An 18,799-nucleotide genomic window follows, 5' to 3' on the forward strand; every position below is an offset into this window, starting at 1 on the left:
CTCTACAAGTCACTCATCATCCCCGCATGAGATATACGACGACATTGACATAGTTCAGCGAATTAAGAGACTGCGGATGGGCTGTCTAGGTCATGTTGTTCGAATAGATGAAAATACTCCAGCTCTGAGAGTATTCGACGCAGTACCAGTAGAGGTGCGTAGGTTTTATATCCACTTTAGGACTTGATTTGAAGGATGTAACTCGCCTCCACCATTTCACAAATACATATATACCTGCATATGTTACCAAGTTGCATAAAAAATAATTATTAGCCGATCATAAACACCCCTCCGAGCCAACTATCGGTTAAATAACTGGTTAGTTACCCAATAACGCGACCAGACATTTCTGTTAAAGTTGCTATGAGCAGAGAATTTTATTGAATAGAGCAGGCGCAAGCAGAGATTGTCAATATTTTTTTTTTAATTTTTTAATAATTTCTTTTAATTAAATTTTCATTATTATTTATAATAATACGTGCGTTTTGGGTCCCTTATGGTGTAGTGGTGCTCTTTGACGGCATGGTGTAATGTCGTTTTTGAACTAGCAATTTTTCGATGTTTCCTCATAATAATTGGTATTTTAGTACAGCCAACATTTGAACCTTTTCTATTTATTAACATTCTCTAACTTAACATTTCTCTATTTATTAACATTCCTAACATAACATTGTAACCTTTCCGTTTATTAACATTCTCAGTTTGTAGTTTTCAAATATTTTAATCACAAAAAGATGTCGCTGGCAGAATATAAGTTTTAACTGATAGATGGCGCCCAAGACAGTGTAGGACAAGCGCAAGTAAGAAGCAGAGTTTATGAATATCGGAAGCTGAAAAATTTTATTGTGGCGCTTTGAAAGGAAGCTAAAGATACTGCGTGTTATATTACAGATAATTCATCCGTTTTTACAAGAAAATGTTTGAGTGTTTTGAAAGCATGAAGCAACAGTGCATATAAGTGTAAAATCGGGAGTAGTTGCTGGCATAAACTATGAAAATCAGCCAGGCCACCAGTGGACCGATATTTTGTAATTTTTAAATATATAGTACATGTATATATGTAATTAATATGAATATAAGAGTCAAGGTCTTTGGCAACTTCAGAATTAGTAAACTTCATCAGTGCGCTGGCCTTTTCGGTCAAAAAAAATTATAATTTGTCCATCAGATTGGCTTAAAGAGCTATCCGCGGCATAGTTCAGGCCTCAGCGCCTCTATCAGACTGGCTTAAAATCTCAAAGTGAAATAATTCTTAAATACTTTCTAAACTCTTCAAAGGCTTTCGCTTGCTGGTTATATTAAAGCTACCGAGTAGTCAATGGCGCTATAAAATGTGTCTATGGTTACACAATGTCTATGTGATTAGTAGCAACTGTGCCTTGACTCACGAAGAGCACTGTAGAAACCGCTGTGAATCCAGAGGGACTCCTTGGAATGCAAATGCTATTAGAGCAAATTCTGTTCTGAGGTTTTATTAAATCGCTTGAATTCAAGTACCAAACTGAAAAGTACCGTGAATTCAAACTTACTAAGAGCTCTTCTGAAATTTTTTTTAAGGCGCGCACTTAAAATAATTGGATCCCTCTAACCGCAACGAACCAGTGAAAGGCTGTAAACTCGGCAGCGCTTCCCAAAACAATTTGAGGAATGTTTTCAATACTACGGCAATATTAAAAGTGAATTTTGCGCTAAAGGTATTTGTTTTTAATTTCTTGAAATTATTTTACAATTTTAAACATAATTTTAAGGTTATCTCTTCATGGAAAATATGAACTTTATGAAATCTACGCGTATTTAAGTTTACTTTACATTATATACAGTCGCATACATACTCATATATTTAACTGTATGTATATTTATATATATATGGAGTACATAAGGGCCATGCTTAGAAATATTATACAACTACATAACAGTAAAAAAAGTTCTAAAATTAAATAAAGTCGCAGAAGTGTTTTCTTGTTTTATAATTAGTGCTAATCTACATACATATATGTATGTATGTATATCTATGGATAGATATCCCTCCAATTGTAGTGCGTTCAAAATCAGTGCTGTCCACCCACTCTAAACCTATTTTGGTGTTGCGGTTTCGCCTAGCACCGAAGTTGGACGATATTTTTGGAAGAGCGCTTCCAACTTCTCCTTGCGCACGGATATGCCCACGCCATAAGCCCAATTCTTCATAACCACATTCGAGTGACTATTGCTCATGTTGACGTCCATTATGAAACGTTCGGGAAATACTGGCTCATTCGCGTCGGGATTATCGCTAACCGACTGATTCAGTTCGGATGGTGTTTTAATATTGAGCTTGCGCGTCGGCTTGATGGCACGATAAATTTCCGCCAAATGTTTGTAATAGCGATGATTTAGGCGACAACGATTCGCCGGGTCACGCGCCGCATACAGCCGGTAGTTCTTCAAGGCGCATTGGAAGGCAAAGCGGCATACCGTCACTGAAATGAAGCAAAATGTATATTTCATTATACCGTTAGTTATGCTTTTCAATGCCTGCTTACCGGTTGAGCGCATTTCGAGTGCGACTTTTTGCCACGCTTTGGTCTTCTCGTCGTCGGTTGCCTTTTGGTAAATTTGCGGATAGCGACGCACGGTCATTACGACGCGGTAGGCATCGATGTCGGGTATTTTCTGCAACATTGGATGATGCATGTCTGATTTCAGTACGAATCTCTTCGACTTCGGATCGATAGTGTATTTTTGTTCTTCCCTGATGCAACGTTCGCATTCGTCGATCATTTTGTTGCGCACTATGTAGTAGAACGGTTCCATATTATGATATTGTTCTTCGATTAGGAAATCCATTTTGGCCAAGACGCGCCACCATTCCAGTGACCATTTGTTGTCGATGCCGAGCTCCAAATCGCGCATGTACTTCAAAAAGGCGCCTTTAAAGAGGGTCCATGTGCCGAACCAGACTTCTACAAAGTAAATCATAATTAGAAATATGTTATTATTTATTTTATATAGTTCTCGTTTTAATGTGATGGTAATATAAAACGACTGCGACGAAATTATGTAGCGTAACAAAATGTCGTCACGACAGTGTAACTTCAATAGCGTAGTGTGGTGCACGAATTTGAAAACATTTTAATTAAAAAAAAAAAAAAAATTCTTAGAAGGTTGCCACCTGTTCGAAAATTTGAAAAAAAAAATATATAGTACATATGTAGTATGTACATACATATACATACATATGTATGTATGTATAAGAAAAACAAATATGAGTTTGAAACGGTACAGTGTTAAAATATGTTTAATAAAAAAAATGTGGAAGGTTGCCACCTGTTCAAAAATTTTAAGTAAAAAAAATATATCAAAAAACAAATATGAATGTGAAACTGCAGAGATTTAAGAAATATTGCAGTTTAATCTATTTGATAAGAGTTGCCAACTGTATGAAATTTCTAATTAGAAGCTTTCGTAAATAAAGAGAATTTTGGGTAATGGGTATTCAACTAATGCGGCTTAAGCACTGTTATAGTTGAAAAAAAAAATTATTTTATTTTTAACAATTTAATGTTCTGGCAAAATTTTGTTTGAGAATGGTTGCCAGATTTTGCCAAATTTAACTACTACTACTACTATTGATTATTCGAAATGGTAACGCGGAGGAAACGAGAAAATAAGTTTTTTTAATAATGTCTATTAAGAAAACTTTCAATAGAAAATATTTTTCAAAAAGCGCTGCCGTATGTTTAAAAAATTTAATTCAATTAAATTCAAAAATTAGCAAATTATTGCACAATTGGTATTCAAGTTATAAAAAATTTATAAAAAATCTCAGCAAAGCATATTTCTAAGAAGTGTTGCCACCTAAATTTAGAAAATTATTATAATAAATTGAATATTTCAATAAGTGCCAAAAACTAACTCTGCTCAGAAAGATTTGAGGCTGATATACATATGTACATATTTCTGTGAAGAGTTGCCACCTTTTTTAGTTTTAAATGGTATTAAGTGATTAATGATAAAGATTTTTGATCAATATATTTTTTATTGTAATTTATATTAAATTTAAGTGACTTATAAGAAATTTTAGCTAATCACATTTTTCACCAGTGTTGCCACCCTTTTCCATTTTTTTTGAATTAGTTAAATTTTTATAATAAATTAAATATTACAAGGTAACAAACCAAAACAGTGCGAAAAAAATTGCTTGATAGATTTTTAGCAGTGTTGCCACATATTTTTAAATTTTAATGACAGCAGTTTTTTATTTAAATTATTAGCTATTTATTTTATTAAAACTTTTAGTACTTACTGTTCGGTACATATGGATTGCTATTTATGGCGGCTTGCCAATCTGCGACGAAAGTCAATTTCTTGCCACCTACACGTGGTATGTGCTTTGTTTGATCTCTAATATTATCGAAGAACTTCTCCACAGCATCCTTTGCGAACGGCAAACGCATTTGGGCTTTGGGGAGTAAGAGAAAAAATGTTTTTCAAGGTTAGAAAATAATTTTTTGAGGTTTGAAAATTAATTTTTTTTTTAGGTTGGAAAATTAATTTTTTTTTTTTTTAGAGTGGGAAAATAATTTTTTTTAGGTGAGAAAATTGTATTTTTTTTTGGTAAGAAAATTATTTTACTTTTCTTTAAATAGAATTTTTTTTAGGTTACAAAACTATTTTTTCGTTGAAAAATTATTTTTTTTTTTGAGGTTATAAGCTTCTTTTAGGTGAACAAATTTTTTTTTAGGTTAGAAAATTAATTAATTAACTTTTTTAACGATAAATAATTAATTTTTTTGTTTAAGGTTAGAAAATAATTTTTTTGCTGAGAAAATTATTATTTTTCGAAAATTATTTTACTTTTTTGAGGATAGAAATTTAATTTATTTAAATTATTTTCTGCTTAAAATCTAAATATAGTATTACCTGCTTTTTCGTTGAATGTTTGAAAGAAAGTGTAATTTTCGCGCCACACCCTAATGCCAATCTTCAGCGGCTTCGTCAGCTCTTCCATGGGCGCAATTTGCGGGAAATGCGCAAAGTTTTCCGACAAAAAGTTCCAACAAGCCTTGCAGATATGCACTGTAAGGCAGAAAAGGACAATTTTGAATATTTTGAGGATTTCTTAGAATATATAACGAGTATTTTTAACGAACTCCGTCATGACTTACCCGGTAAATTGAAGCGTTTGGCCAAGTACTGCCAACACATATTGACCTGTTGCGGTTTATTGTAGTCCTTCTTATGCAAATACGGTATGGAGAGCACCTCACGAATCAGCAGCGCCGTCGTGCTCATTGGCAGCGAGTACTTTTGCTCCAGCGGCGGCCCGTGCACCACCAACTGATTGCCATTCACCGAACTAATCAATTCGATCATAATTTCGTTGGAGTTCAGCTGTGAGGTCGGTGTCAAATATGGCCGCGCCAACACCGTGGCGGGTATTTTCGTCTCGAGCGATGCAGGCTCCTTTATGGGCAGCGGCATAGTCGTTTGCGTCCGCGTGGACGCAGGCACCACAGCATTCGGCAACGTTATTATCGTACCCGTCTTGAGGACTGGGTCGGTGTTGACACAAGTCAACGGCGGACACTTGGTAATATTTGTTTTATCCGGCAGTGTAAAGGGTAAATTTAAGGCGTTCGACGTGGGCGCCATAACAACCGTTGGCGGCGGAGCAAGCGCGTTTAAGGTGGGTGCTACTGCGCGCAGTGGCGCGGTGCTAGTGTGCGGCGCAGGCGGTGATGCGCTGGTTACGGAACCAGCGACTGCGGTGATTTGCAAACCCTTATTGATGAAGGGCACGGGGAAGTTGGCGCGCGGTGCCAAACTGACTGCCGACACAATTTTCGGCGTCTTTATCGTATCCAAAGTGATTGTGTTGGCTTCGTGTTGTGTCGGCTCTATTGTTGTTGGCGGCAACAACTGACCCATATTGGTGGGTATGAATTGTGCCGGCGTCTGCACGCTGGCTTGTTGCTTCACTGCCAACTTGGTTTGCGCTTGTATCGGTGTGAGCGGTAGCATTTGATATTGCTGAGCTTGTTGCGCTTGTGGCATGCACGGCAGCGTTATGGCTTGTACTTGTATTTGTGGATTTGGCTTCGGCGCTGGTGTGGGTTGCGCGTGTATTTGTATTTGTGGGCGCGCTTGCACAAACATTTTAATGGGTTCGGCGGCTTGCAGTTGCGCCTGCGATTTGACGCGTATTTGTGGCGAGTGCGCTTGTGGATAAGCCGGCGGCGCATCCTGTTGTATGACGGCGGTGGTGTGCGTCTTCGCCGGCACTTTGGTGACCGTCACCACCAAGCCGTTATTTGAGACTGTGGTGCAAGTGCTGGCTGCGGGAGTGGGTATGACATTATTTTGCGGTTTATTGTGTATTACGATATTTTTAGCTGACGCTTGACGCTTGTTTTCGATTATTGACGAACTGATTTTGTCTTCATCCAGACTGACGGATATCGGTACGATGGGGTTGCCCATTAGCGTGTCATTCGGCGGTGATGAATCGTTTAAAACTGGTACAACTTCGGTTTGCAGCACCTTGCTTGCATTGCCAGTGGTTGTGGGGGCAGGTTGGACAACCTCATCGGCGCATATGGACGATAACATGAGCGTACCGAGTGTAGACTTTTTGGCGCGTGGTAACTTGTACGTTCTAGACAAGGCATACAGCTCCGTTATAATGGTTTCGAAATACCATTTGTCTTGCAGTTGATAACTGTGTTTGCGCATACCCATTAGCTCCCAGTAGAACAAACGCAGAATCAGCCAAGTGGCTTCGCACTGACCAGGCGTTACACCGCCACCTGAAGATGGTTAAGGAAAGTAAAAAAATATTGTAGATTTGACTTGACAACTGAAAATTAATGAAGACTAACCTTTAGTATTTGCCACATCGCTCCAAAGTTTCATATATTTAACGGTATCGACATCTTCGGTTTTGTTCACCATCATTTCGGTGAGTGTGATCACGATTGGATATTTCTTCATTGCCACCAGCAAGCTGAAGATGTTCTTAAAGTGGTCAATGGGCTCATGCCAATCCTTTTTGAGGAAGTAGGAGCTCTTGTAAACCGTTCTCGGCCTGAAAAGTGTTGCAAAACAATTTAGTTGTGAAATTTAAACATAATATATATGCAAAGTAAAGCCTACAGTTTAAGTATGTGTGCCTTGGTGAAGTACAACAGACTCTCCAGCTCGGTCTGCGGCTTTGTAGCTGTCAGCTCCTTTTCTAAGCGGCGTTGCATTAGCTCCCATTCGTAGCGCGTTTGTATTTGCAACCAACATTTCATTAATTTCGTAGCTAAAATAATGGAAAATAGAGTTTAAATAAGATTTCCAACTCCATACAACACGAAGCCATACCCTTATCGCCCACTTCGTTTGCGACGGCATTCCAAATGATGCCTTTGCGCCGGTAATCCTCATAATATCGATGGCCACCGTCGTATATCTCCTGATAGCATTGCAAATTGTATATCAAGCGACGTATTTCCGGTGTGACTTGGAAGTGCAACTTCGATAGCTTGGAGAGGGCTTTAGTTATGGCCGGCGTTTCATCGTCCAAGTCGATCACTTCGACGTCATCCTCCAGCAAAACTATGTCATCGTCGACGGCAGCTGGTTGTGTGTGCGTAGCGGCCTTCGCCTCCATCTCATCGCTGTAGGGCAGGGGACAGCGTATTCTAAAAGAGAAAAAATCGGTTTGAAAATTGTTTTTTCCTATTTGCAAAACTCTTCAACGTACTTGTCAGCTATGAAACGCCAGAGGAAAACTAATTCCGTTTCAAATGCCATTACAGGACGGCGGCTTCGCTTCTTACACGCTTTGTTGGCAAAGAATTTACGCAATCGGCGCGCATATTTTTGATAAGAATAACGCAAGTTCACCCAAGTATTCTTGCATAGATCGGCTGGCATACAAATAAACAAACAATAAATGAGATTATTTGCAGTGAATTGACTTCAACAGCGAACTTTAGCAAGATCTCTTCTTATATACATATGTACATATGTGTATGTTTGTATGTACTTACCATCGCAACACATTCGCTTTGCAATTTTCTCCCAAACTTCGTTTTTCGCTTCGATGCATGAAAATTGTTTATGTTTTGGATCGTAAAGTACGCGGTGCCGTCGTACGTGTCGTATGAGACGCTTATGGAACCGCGCGTTTTGCTTAACAGAGTCTTTTGACTCCTCATCTTCCACTATGAACATGTTATACACTTCTATGGGATCGGTTATGGCTTCGGTATCGCAAGGATTAAGCTTCGTGGTCTGTGATTGGAAGGGAAAAGAAACAGATTTTATTAGAATGGTTGATTAAAATATTTTTTTGATAAATCTGTCTTTAAAATACATTGTACTTATCCACCAAATTATATTTTTCATGATTTATTTAAGCTTTTATTGTTAAATGGCAACACTTTTAACATTTCTACGTGCTCTGTTAACACTTTTCTTGCAATACCCAGCAGGAATATTTTACATGGTTGGTTGAGACGAAAATTGAAACTATTCAAACTTGAAACATAAATGACAATTCTTGGTGATAAATTTTTCGGAATGGAATTTTGAACACAGGTACCTTGCTCAGGTACCAAATAACGAAAATCAGAAACTCGATTACTTGAATTTTTTTTACAAGAATTTTGAGGTTATTTGAAAAAGTGATAACCCAGAAGTTGTAAGTGTTTTTATTGTCTACAATTTTCACAATTTCACGATTTTTAGTTTTTCCAAAACCCGAGTTAAACCGTTTTTGGTTCTGAACACTCTATCCCTCCGTACCACTTTCCGATCCGAGATCGCCCGTTAAATATTTTTCCTGTCACTTCTGTTGTATTATCCGCCTTTTCCATAGATTTCACGGTAATATTACTATTTTTACACCTTTTACCTTTTTTAAAGACTTCAGCCCCGATCTACTTAAACAATAAAAATTTCGGTTTGATTAAATAAGCTATTTCAATCAAATCTAAAAAGCTGGGTCCATCAGGTTACATACCCCGACTATACCCTAGTTCTCTCTCATAGCGCTAGGATCATAATTTACCTCTCCGAAGCTTCTAATAATTCCCAACTCTTGTTCTTGTAGCGTCAGAGAACATTCTGCAAGAAATTTCGAGAAATGGAGCCGTTCCAGTTACTTAGACCAAACAGTTGTGGGAGGTGAATTCGTAACTCTGAGTATTTATGGTTTTATATTCTAGCGTCTTTTTGGATATTTGAATAAGACTATTTTCTGGTTGACTCTTAACAAATTAAGCTCTCTTTTATTTTAATTGTCATTTGCTCTGATTGAGCTTGTTTATACAAGGTGCATTCCAAAGTAAACAGGACTTTTTGAATCTAGCGCCATCTATATGGCGACTGATACGTTAGAATCTGCTATTTTTATCGATTGTCCAGTATGAATTTCATGACATTTCATCGATTGGAAGTGAAGTTATTGTGTTTTAAGTGTCAGTATGTTTGTGTTATCTGTGATGATTAAATGAAACTGGTAACACATTTACCGAAAAAACATCGATCCAAAACATCGATTTATCGTATTTTGACCGATAATTTGGGCTTACGATAGGAGTGTGCTCGGTTTGTTCCGCACAATTTGACGAAAAATCACATTTTAACCACTAACCACTCCCTGTATTCACCTGATATGGCACCGTGCGACTTCTTCCTTTTCGGAAAAATGCATTTGCCCATGAAAGGAAAGCGTTGTGCGGACATAGAGGTCATTCAAAAGGCTTGCACCAGCCAACGAGCTAAAACACTCGTTCGACATGCTTTTGGACCGTGCAAAAAGCTGTATTGAAGCAGAAGGAGACTATTTTGAATAAAATCAATTGATTTTGCCGAAAAAACATTTGTTCTGTTTTTTTTTAAGTCCTGTTTACTTTGGAACACACCTTATACTTCTCTCTCATTATATCAAAAACTTATCCCTATCTTTTCAATATCTTAAGTACCTCTCCCTGTCCTCTCATTAATTTAAATACCCTTACCAAACACTTGAAAAAATCTATTGAAAATATGCTTAAAAGTCCTCTGAATTTACACGTACAGCTGAGAGACAAACCACGAATTTAAGTTAGCACCGGATCCCAAGATCCATGCCCAGTTATGTAAATATTTATTTCCGCAAATACATTTGACTCTTTCTAACAGCCAACAACAATTTTCAGCAGTCAGGTTGACAAGAGTTGCCAGCTGCGCTCACATGATGCGCAGTCAAATGCATTCCCCTGATATTTTGCGCTTTCTCCCCCCTCACACTGTTAAAAGGCGCTCTCTTCGTGTGTTCTTCTTCCTCCGCCATTCGTACGCATAGCACACATTTGTCACAATAGAAAATTTTCAGGCATTTTAATTACCAAAGTTTAAGCTTAATTTCACTTACATTTCCATCGCACATTTTTTGTAGATAAATGCGCCTAAGCTTCCTCCAAACTATATAATTATTTATTTCTTTTCAATGTAATCAACAAAAATCACAAACACACTTCACAATGTAATCTTACGATTTGCCTCGTCAAAAGCAGACTAAAGCGAAACAGAAACAACACAGTGCAAAATGTGAGACGAACCTCTGAGTAATGCCCGCCATACGAACGAATGACTATAAACACACACACATGCATACGCGCACACTCGAGTAGGCAAATCATGTATGCTTGGGTGCACAAACAAACACACAAACAAATGAGCCGAGCACATGTGGAATATCCAGCAATGCTCTCTGTTTTGCCTAAAAGCGTATGCAATGCTGAAAATAGCAAACAAACGAACTGCTTTCATGTTATTCACTCTGTTACCTACGCAAGGCTGCTGTTAAAGTCAACGGCATTCCGGCAGCAATGACGAATCTTCTGTACATGTATGCACTCTATCGGGTGCTCATTATTTCTGAGCACAACGCTTTCGCAGTGGTATGAAATGCCAATGAGAGTGATAAAGCATTATTGTGCTCATTCAAATGGCGTTATACGGACCTTAGAGCATTTCGGGATGAAAAAGTGAAACGATTTTTTTAAAGAAAATCGTAGGAGAAAATAGAACTACAAAAAACGAACATTTACCGTTGCATGTAAAGGAAAGAGACAGCAGAAAGTGTGTATCCACACATAAGTACAGCTGTGGCCACTAAAACGGGAGAGAGCACAGGTACAGAATTGTAAATCTGACAGATAAAGCCTCGTATTTGGGTTAATATTTTCTCAATTTGATTATCTCGATTATTATCGATCGTGAAAATAATGGATATAACTGCTTCTTTTTGGTCTAATGAAGGGAACACCCAGCAAGGAAGGATGCAAACATATATTGAATTAAAAAGCAGCATAAATATAACCAAATTTATAAGGAAACATTATAAACTTTTAAGTATTCACGTTAAACTTTTATAAAAAATTGAATTCGTGGAACGATACCTCGCAAATTCGGAAGGAACTAAGTTCGGTTCATTTTATACTATTGCAGCTCGCAAGGATTACAGCCAGGGAAGTGCCATCAGATACATAAGACTTGTTAGTTATACGGAATCTAGGGCGAGTTTTCACCCTATTTTATTCTTTCTAAACAGAAATATACAAAGTTATAAGTAAAACACGCTCTCTCAATTTTATTAAGATAACTCACATATTGGCTGATGCATGCGGTATAAAGACACCTGGATGTTCGAAAATATTTGTATTAGGCATGGGGGGCTAAGAAAAGTATTGATCCGATTTAACTAAAATGGATTCTCTCTGAATTTGAATTAAATATCTCACGCATTGACCGATATTTTCAGTAAAAAGTCAACAGTAAGCACTGGGTCCACACATTCAGTGCCTAGGGGCTTTGCAATTTAAAATTGTGTTATTTGGGCAGGCGTGGCTGTAGCTCGATTTCACACTGTATCATACAAATGTCGAGATATGATATTTCACCTAAAAATAGGTGGTGTCACGAACATCAATCAATTTTGACCCAGACTCCATTAAAGCCCTCTCATACCATCTCTGGCGTATTTAGTTATTGATTTATCGCGATTTTAGTCGATTTTAACTGTACCGTTGTATGCGGAGTGTGCGGTGTGAATTTGGTTGTTATAGCTTTATTGATTTGAAAAATATGTACATTAAACTTATTAGGGGGTGGGGCCACACCCACATTTTCAAAATTTTTTGCCCACAGGTGTCCCTTGCCACTACGATTCCCTGTGCTAAATTCCAGTTCTTAATTTAGTGCTTAGTTGTGGTATTTTATACCTTTTGGGTTAATGAGGCTTTGTTATAGTAATCCGATTGCTCAACCAGCTTCCGGAGGATAAATCGAATACCCTTTCAGGGCATACAAGTTATAAAAAGTGACAGTCAGTCTTAAATTTTTTAATAACTCAATTACTATACCAATGAAGGGTACATTTTCCTTTATTTCTATCTCTGTTTCGCATTCAATATTTTTTCGGAACCATAAAAAAACCGCTTACCTGTTACTCATTTATTTTCTCCTTTTCGCTCAAAGGATAGATATGAAGACTACAATAATTTCGTCCCATTTGTTTGACTATGTTCACGCAAAAACACTTTTAGTTGCCCAAACTGGTTTTATGGAAAAAGATGAATATGGAGCGGGAAAAGAAAATGCTGAAAATTGTGCGACTAAACTTGTCAGCTTTGTGTGATAACAATAAGCAAAACCAAAAGAGGATTTGCTGATAATGAGCGACAAAAGTGGCCTCGTCTGAATGCAGTCTTTCTGATTTCCTTTCGTAAAAGTTGAGAAATGAAGATTACAATAATTTCGTCCAATTTATTTTGTAAAGTGTATTTGAAACAAAAATTAATGAGTACTTGGCGCTATTAAGAACGGTAGAGGAGGATTTGTTTACATTTACTATGAATATTGAGAGTTCGTTTCGTTTATGACGTTGCCTATGGCAATCGTCCACCTAAAAAGCTAAAATTCACTGTTTTTCTTCATCATTTCTTCTAATTTCATTATTTTATTTAAAATATACTTATACATATGTACATATGTATGTATGTATATTGGCGTTTCACATAGTTATAAGTTATAACGATCCGAAAATAAGTATAGCGTTTGGAGTTGTATTTGTGTAAACTTATTTTAGTATGCAAACCAACAACAATTTTTTCAAACTGGTATAAAAATTTATGATTTTGTGATTTTACGATGCTTTATGACACGTTGTGAGTACCCCCAATAGTAAAAAAAATGTACATATACATACATATGTATGTATGTACATATCTCCGCATTAAAAAATACATACATACATATGTACATATTTTTTTACATCTTAAAAAATCTAATTCTTAATTTCCTTTGCGATATTCTCCGATCGCAAAAAATGGCCTAATTTCATTTCTACTGCGTATCGGCAAAAACATTCTACCGAACAATACATACCTATTAAATATAAATATAGCAATATACATACACACTTGAATACATATGAAAATGATTGAATCAACCACCAAGTGATATGCAACGTGCAGAACCCGATTATTGTAACAGTTTACAGAATCTCATCTTCTCTCTACATTTAACATTTTGTATACACACTGCAAGAGTAGTAACATAAGTGTTGGTAACCTTGCGTTTCTTCTCTTCAGGCGTTGCCATAGCATAGTCAGATAGGGTTGCCTAATTTTTAAATATTATATTTTAAAACGCATTATATAAATTATTTTGGTAAATATATTTTTATATTAAGTTAAAAATCTTTGTGTTCCGATTAAGGATAAATATGTGTTGTTTTGTTCGATAACTTGAAGGTAATTTGAAGGTAATTTCATAATGCCACTATCATCGAAACCCTAGTTAGTCAGTTGCAGCGGCAGAATTCTTCCAATTTGACAAGCCTTGACCGGATAAAAAAAATCCGTGTCCGTTCTGGATACGTAAGTCCGACTGTCATGAGAACAGATCACCGTTGAAACCCTCGTCCCTATTGCCAAAACAAAAAATCATTGAAACCTTCGTCCCAATTGGCAAAAAAAAGGAGGTCGATTTTCACACGTCGATTATTGTTTTCCCCGCGAGAAGAATTTTTTACCAGCAAAATTATTCAACATAATTTAATAGGTAGTAAAGACTTGGTGACAGATTCGGACTATAATGTGAATACATTAGAACCTCCCAACCAAGCTTTCGAAGTTTCTGGCGTGACAGTATTGATTGAGGATGATTCCGCTCGTTCTGTCACAGCTGTCCGCTTCTGGCGGATTTCCGAATTACCATACGAGTTTGACCGTAAGGAAGCAACTTACAGTAGGTGATTCCGGCAAATTTCCGACCCATTCAGTTTTCACTTGACGTGCCATGGGGTACCAATTTTCCATTCCTAGTAAGTTTCCGCTTTAGAAATGGAACGATTTTGTTGCGATTGCAGATTGAAATTTGGTCAATAAGGGACCAAATGGATGCTCAAAGCCGATCAGAGCCATTTACCCATTAACGCTCGGCTCGGTTTTAAGCTTTGTTTTGCCTTAACTCTCCATACATGGAACTTCTCTTTCATGCAATGTTGAGCGCCTTGGCAGTCGAATGCATGCGTCTATTATGATCGAACTCGACAATTGGACTACCAGCGTATCACTTACATGATCATAAAAACTAAACACATTTTCAGCTGCCTGGCTCGCGTTTTGCCTTTGTAGAAAACAACTATAAGATATGGCGTACTTTCTCATTGCTGAAGTTTATTTTATACGCTTGCTCAATCGATACCTCTCGGCTATAACCGCGTAAGCGGTGTCTACGCCAATAAAGAAGAAGAATCGCTACTGAGTCAAACAATCACAATCTGTGAAAAGTTCATCTTGTCGCTATTGTAGGAGTTCTGACTCTGTCCAATAGGCACTTATGTGGTACGGCTTAAAATCTTGTCGGATGTTAGTTGTCCAAGTTGTATGGAGGAAAATGAGTTGGATACCATAAGCACGTTCTTCTCCATTGTTCAGTCTTTGCACAACTACTACTACAAACCAGAAGACATTTCCGAAACTTACATGGCATTTCAAAAAATTTGTGGGAAGCTCAAAAAGCTTCCTCGATTTGTAATGGTCTTAAGATCCAATATATGAGTTTTTTAGAAACTAAAATGGATCGGTATTCCAAGCTGTCCAAGTGAGATCCATGTTAGTATCGATATCCGAACCTAACCTATACAATGCGAGGTACAGATTACATAAACCATCTATTAGCAGAATAATGGATTTCTTTTTACCAGACCGTATAATACAAATTCAGTTAATTCAACAGCAAGTTTAATAACCTTAAAAATGTAAAACGCACAAAAACTTAAAAAAATATGAAGTGGCAACACTGATTAAGAAGAACAGCAAGAGATCGGGAAAGTGCCTCCATCAGCTATAATGAATTATGCAATGTTATGTTACTCTTCAAATCTTTAGTCAGGTATATACATGCCTACACACATATGTATGTACATGCACTTGCCACATACGTATTGAAAAAATAAACACGAGCGCGGCCTCTTTGTATGTACATACTTTGTTAATATGCTCGAAATTTTTTGTGTACACACTTTGAACGCCACCAACAGCAAGAGACCAAACAAGAATGATGTATACATAGTACTGTTAGTTAAATTTGTGCAAATGTAAGAAGTTAACATTTTAATTTTTCTGTGATGTCAGGCAAGAACAGTTCATTATTTGTATGTCCTAATGAAAGTAAGACAAATGCCAACAATAGATAAATTCGATCGGAAGTGTATTACAGAGTCTACCTTGTTAATATTTCGTAACATTAGCTGTAATCCTATAGCAAGCGAAATGTTTCATAAAATTTACCAGAGAGCGTCCACACAGTGTTGGCTTACACGCGGACTCTTTTGTCGGCTAACCGGTTTTTTACTTGGCGAGGAGACGACGAGGAAAGACGAAGTTCCCACAAAAGAATATTTAAGAAAAAAGTGAACAAGGATCATAATTCGATAAATGTTTTCTTCAAGCTGAATAAGCGCTGAAACCGAAATTTCTCAAAAACTTGATATTAAGTTGCTGACTTTAATAGCCACATAGCCACAAATGAATTAACGGTACTCGAATTCATGAAAAATCTAGTACTGAGATTAGTAGTAGAAGTAGTGAGTACTTTATGGTGTAGGGTGCAGAGGCATGAACGATGATAAGATCTGATGAGTCGGCAATACGAGTTTTCGAGAGAAAGGCTCTGAGGAAGATGCATGGTTCTTTGCGCATTGGCAACGGCGAATTTCGCAGTCGGTGCAAAGATGAGTTCTACGAGATATACGACGACATTGACATAGTTCAGCGAAATAAGTGGCAGCTGGCTAGGTAATGTCGTCCGAATGGATGAAGACATTCCAGCTCTGAGAGTATTCGACGCAGTACCCGGGTAAGCAGAGAATGACCTCCACTTCGTTGGAAAGATCAGGTGGAGAACTGGCTACACTTGGAATTCCAGTTGGCGGCAAACAGTAAAGCGATGTTAACGCGAATAAAGAAGAAGAACAATGAGTACTTTTCAGGTTCGAATTTCTAAATTTGGTTAAGCGTGTAATCACTGCAATGGGTAACTATAGGTTAAGTTAGATGGCTCATTCGCCAAGAAGGCGGGAGGGATCACTCTTAGACAGTTGTATACAGTCCACACAAAGACTTCTGTAGTTGGATACTAATTGTATAGGCCCAATCTGCTTATTTTTACATCCGAGGGGAGTTTTAAGCCCGATCTTTCAAAGGCAGCTCATATAAGAAGGTAACCCTACTGATCAGCATAAATTATGAGTTGCCAGCTAGCAAACATGTTTTATATGGTACTGTGTGATCATCTGATCATTATGTGAAGTTGAATACTATTTGTCCGTTTTACTTTTTTCTATATAATATTACCGCAATAATAAAGGGGAAAAACATAATTTTAGCACTCTATTTTTATAAAACATCCATACTTTATGCATAAGTAAGATCTTTTGTCATATCGTAAAATAGTTTATGCTTAAAAAGGGTCCTTTGTTTTCTATATATGGATGAGGGTCCTTCTGGACCTGTCGTATGACCTAAGTAACATTGGCTCCATCTCTTTCTCTCTGAGCGGTCATCCACATACATATATGAAAATCATAAAAATACTCACCTAACTCATTCAACCTTTAGAAGAGTTCGAAAGTAGTTCTCTCTTGTACCCTTCACAAACCATCACAAGCATTACCATAAAACTCTCTCAAAAAATTTGAATAAACAGTACAAAAATGTACATATGAACCAGTGGTCGGCATTTTATAGCAAAATTTTGCAAACTAACTTCACACGTACGCTTACGCTCTATCGTTCAGTCGTTTTCGAGCCAGCAACGAATTGACATCACGCGAGACTATAGCACAAAACCAAATATGCCCTGCGAGAAATATTTTATGATTTTAAATGCCTTTGGTGCCATGCAATGCCTTTTATGTCCCAAGTATTTTAAAGATAATAGGGAATATATCTTTAAAAGACATTTTGTTAATTTTCATTATACTATTAATTATTTAGATTAGATGCTTAATTTTAATTCCAATTTCCCACTGCGCTACTTTTTTTCGTGCTCACCAACACAGTGACAGTTCCTCTCATGCCGACCACTGATATGGACTCATTATTATGAAGTCACGAAGAGTGCGCGAAATCATTTCGCAGTCGGTTTTCAACAACCGACACAAAATGGCGTTCGCTACTCGCATCTCTTTCTATTACATACAAAATCATTTTGAAAAATTGCCGAACATGGAATTTATCATGTCATCCAGCAAAACGAAGCATCGTTTTTCTCTCACATATACATATGTATATCTTTCTCTCGCTGTCTCAGTATGGAATGGTCTCTTTCGATTACCGATTTTCTGTCCTACGTTTGCTCTCCTTTATCACAAGCAAGCACACACCAAACACCCCTGCACACATACACACTCGCACGTGCACAAGCAACTAAAACAAAAACGAAAAAGTCTATGAGGTCACTTGCTTGCGGAATTTTTCGTTTACGGCGCCCAGAAAATTAAATATTTCTCACACTTTGAGTTAATTCTTCAACTTACCATTTTTGTATTAATTTTATCTGACATTTTGTGCCATGCATTCACGTCACACTACACTCTTTTAATGTAAATAAAGCATAGAACCCTGCAACAACTCGTACAAACGAACATTCAATACAACACGACAAAAGCAAACTGAAAGGCAAACAACAACGAATACTGAGATGAAGTGCAAAAACCAGTAAATTACAGCTATTGGCGGGGAATGTATTTACATATGTGAGTGAAGATTCTATCTAACAGAGATGTTAAAGTCTTAACAGCCTCATTTGCTCTGCAAATTTCCTGTTTGAGGAAAGGCGGTTGCGTTGTTATTAATTAATACACTGCAAAAATTTTAACTAGTTATTGTAGTTTAATTCTTTAGCAGAGTATATTTTGATTTTTAATATATGGTATATGTTATAAAGAGAAATAGAAGTCTTATAATAGTTCTGTATAAATATTAAATTCAAGTAAAGAAATCAAAAACAAGGATTTCACTTTAATTTTTTTCAGTGTTTTTCGCTTTTCAAAAATTTCGTAAATGAGAATATCGCTCGGCTCGGCTTTAAGCGTTCACTCTCCGGGCACGCTAAAACCATCTTAAAGCTTATACTGCCTTTTTGACGGTTAAACTGAAGATTTTGCCAGTCAGATCTCTGTACATACTTGACATGACTTCGATCGGACAGTTCGTATGACAGCTATAAGCTATAGTGGTCCGATCCGAATCCTTTCTTTAACAATAATCCA

General features: G+C 37.1%; 1 protein-coding gene across 2 annotated transcripts; it reads right to left on the reverse strand.

Annotated features, from left to right (window-relative positions):
• Nucleotides 1-1,743: 1,743 nt before the first annotated feature.
• On the reverse strand, nucleotides 1,744-18,174 carry LOC120775112. 2 transcript variants are annotated; one of them, XM_040105128.1, is made up of 11 exons: nucleotides 18,065-18,174; nucleotides 8,019-8,262; nucleotides 7,730-7,895; nucleotides 7,348-7,667; nucleotides 7,135-7,285; nucleotides 6,861-7,066; nucleotides 5,148-6,788; nucleotides 4,903-5,058; nucleotides 4,286-4,441; nucleotides 2,523-2,942; nucleotides 1,744-2,459 (listed from the first exon to the last, which is right to left on the reverse strand). In XM_040105128.1, the coding sequence occupies exons 1-11, from the start codon at nucleotides 18,089-18,091 to the stop codon at nucleotides 2,074-2,076; spliced, it is 3,873 nt and encodes a 1,290-aa protein (XP_039961062.1). In that variant the 5' UTR covers nucleotides 18,092-18,174; the 3' UTR covers nucleotides 1,744-2,073. The 2 variants fall into 2 exon arrangements, with proteins under 2 accessions (XP_039961062.1, XP_039961063.1); XM_040105129.1 differs by lacking the exon at nucleotides 18,065-18,174 and adding an exon at nucleotides 10,388-10,510.
• Nucleotides 18,175-18,799: the final 625 nt, after the last annotated feature.

Source organism: Bactrocera tryoni, chromosome 4 (assembly GCF_016617805.1).
Source record: "Bactrocera tryoni isolate S06 chromosome 4, CSIRO_BtryS06_freeze2, whole genome shotgun sequence".
Lineage (NCBI taxonomy): Eukaryota > Metazoa > Arthropoda > Insecta > Diptera > Tephritidae > Bactrocera > Bactrocera tryoni.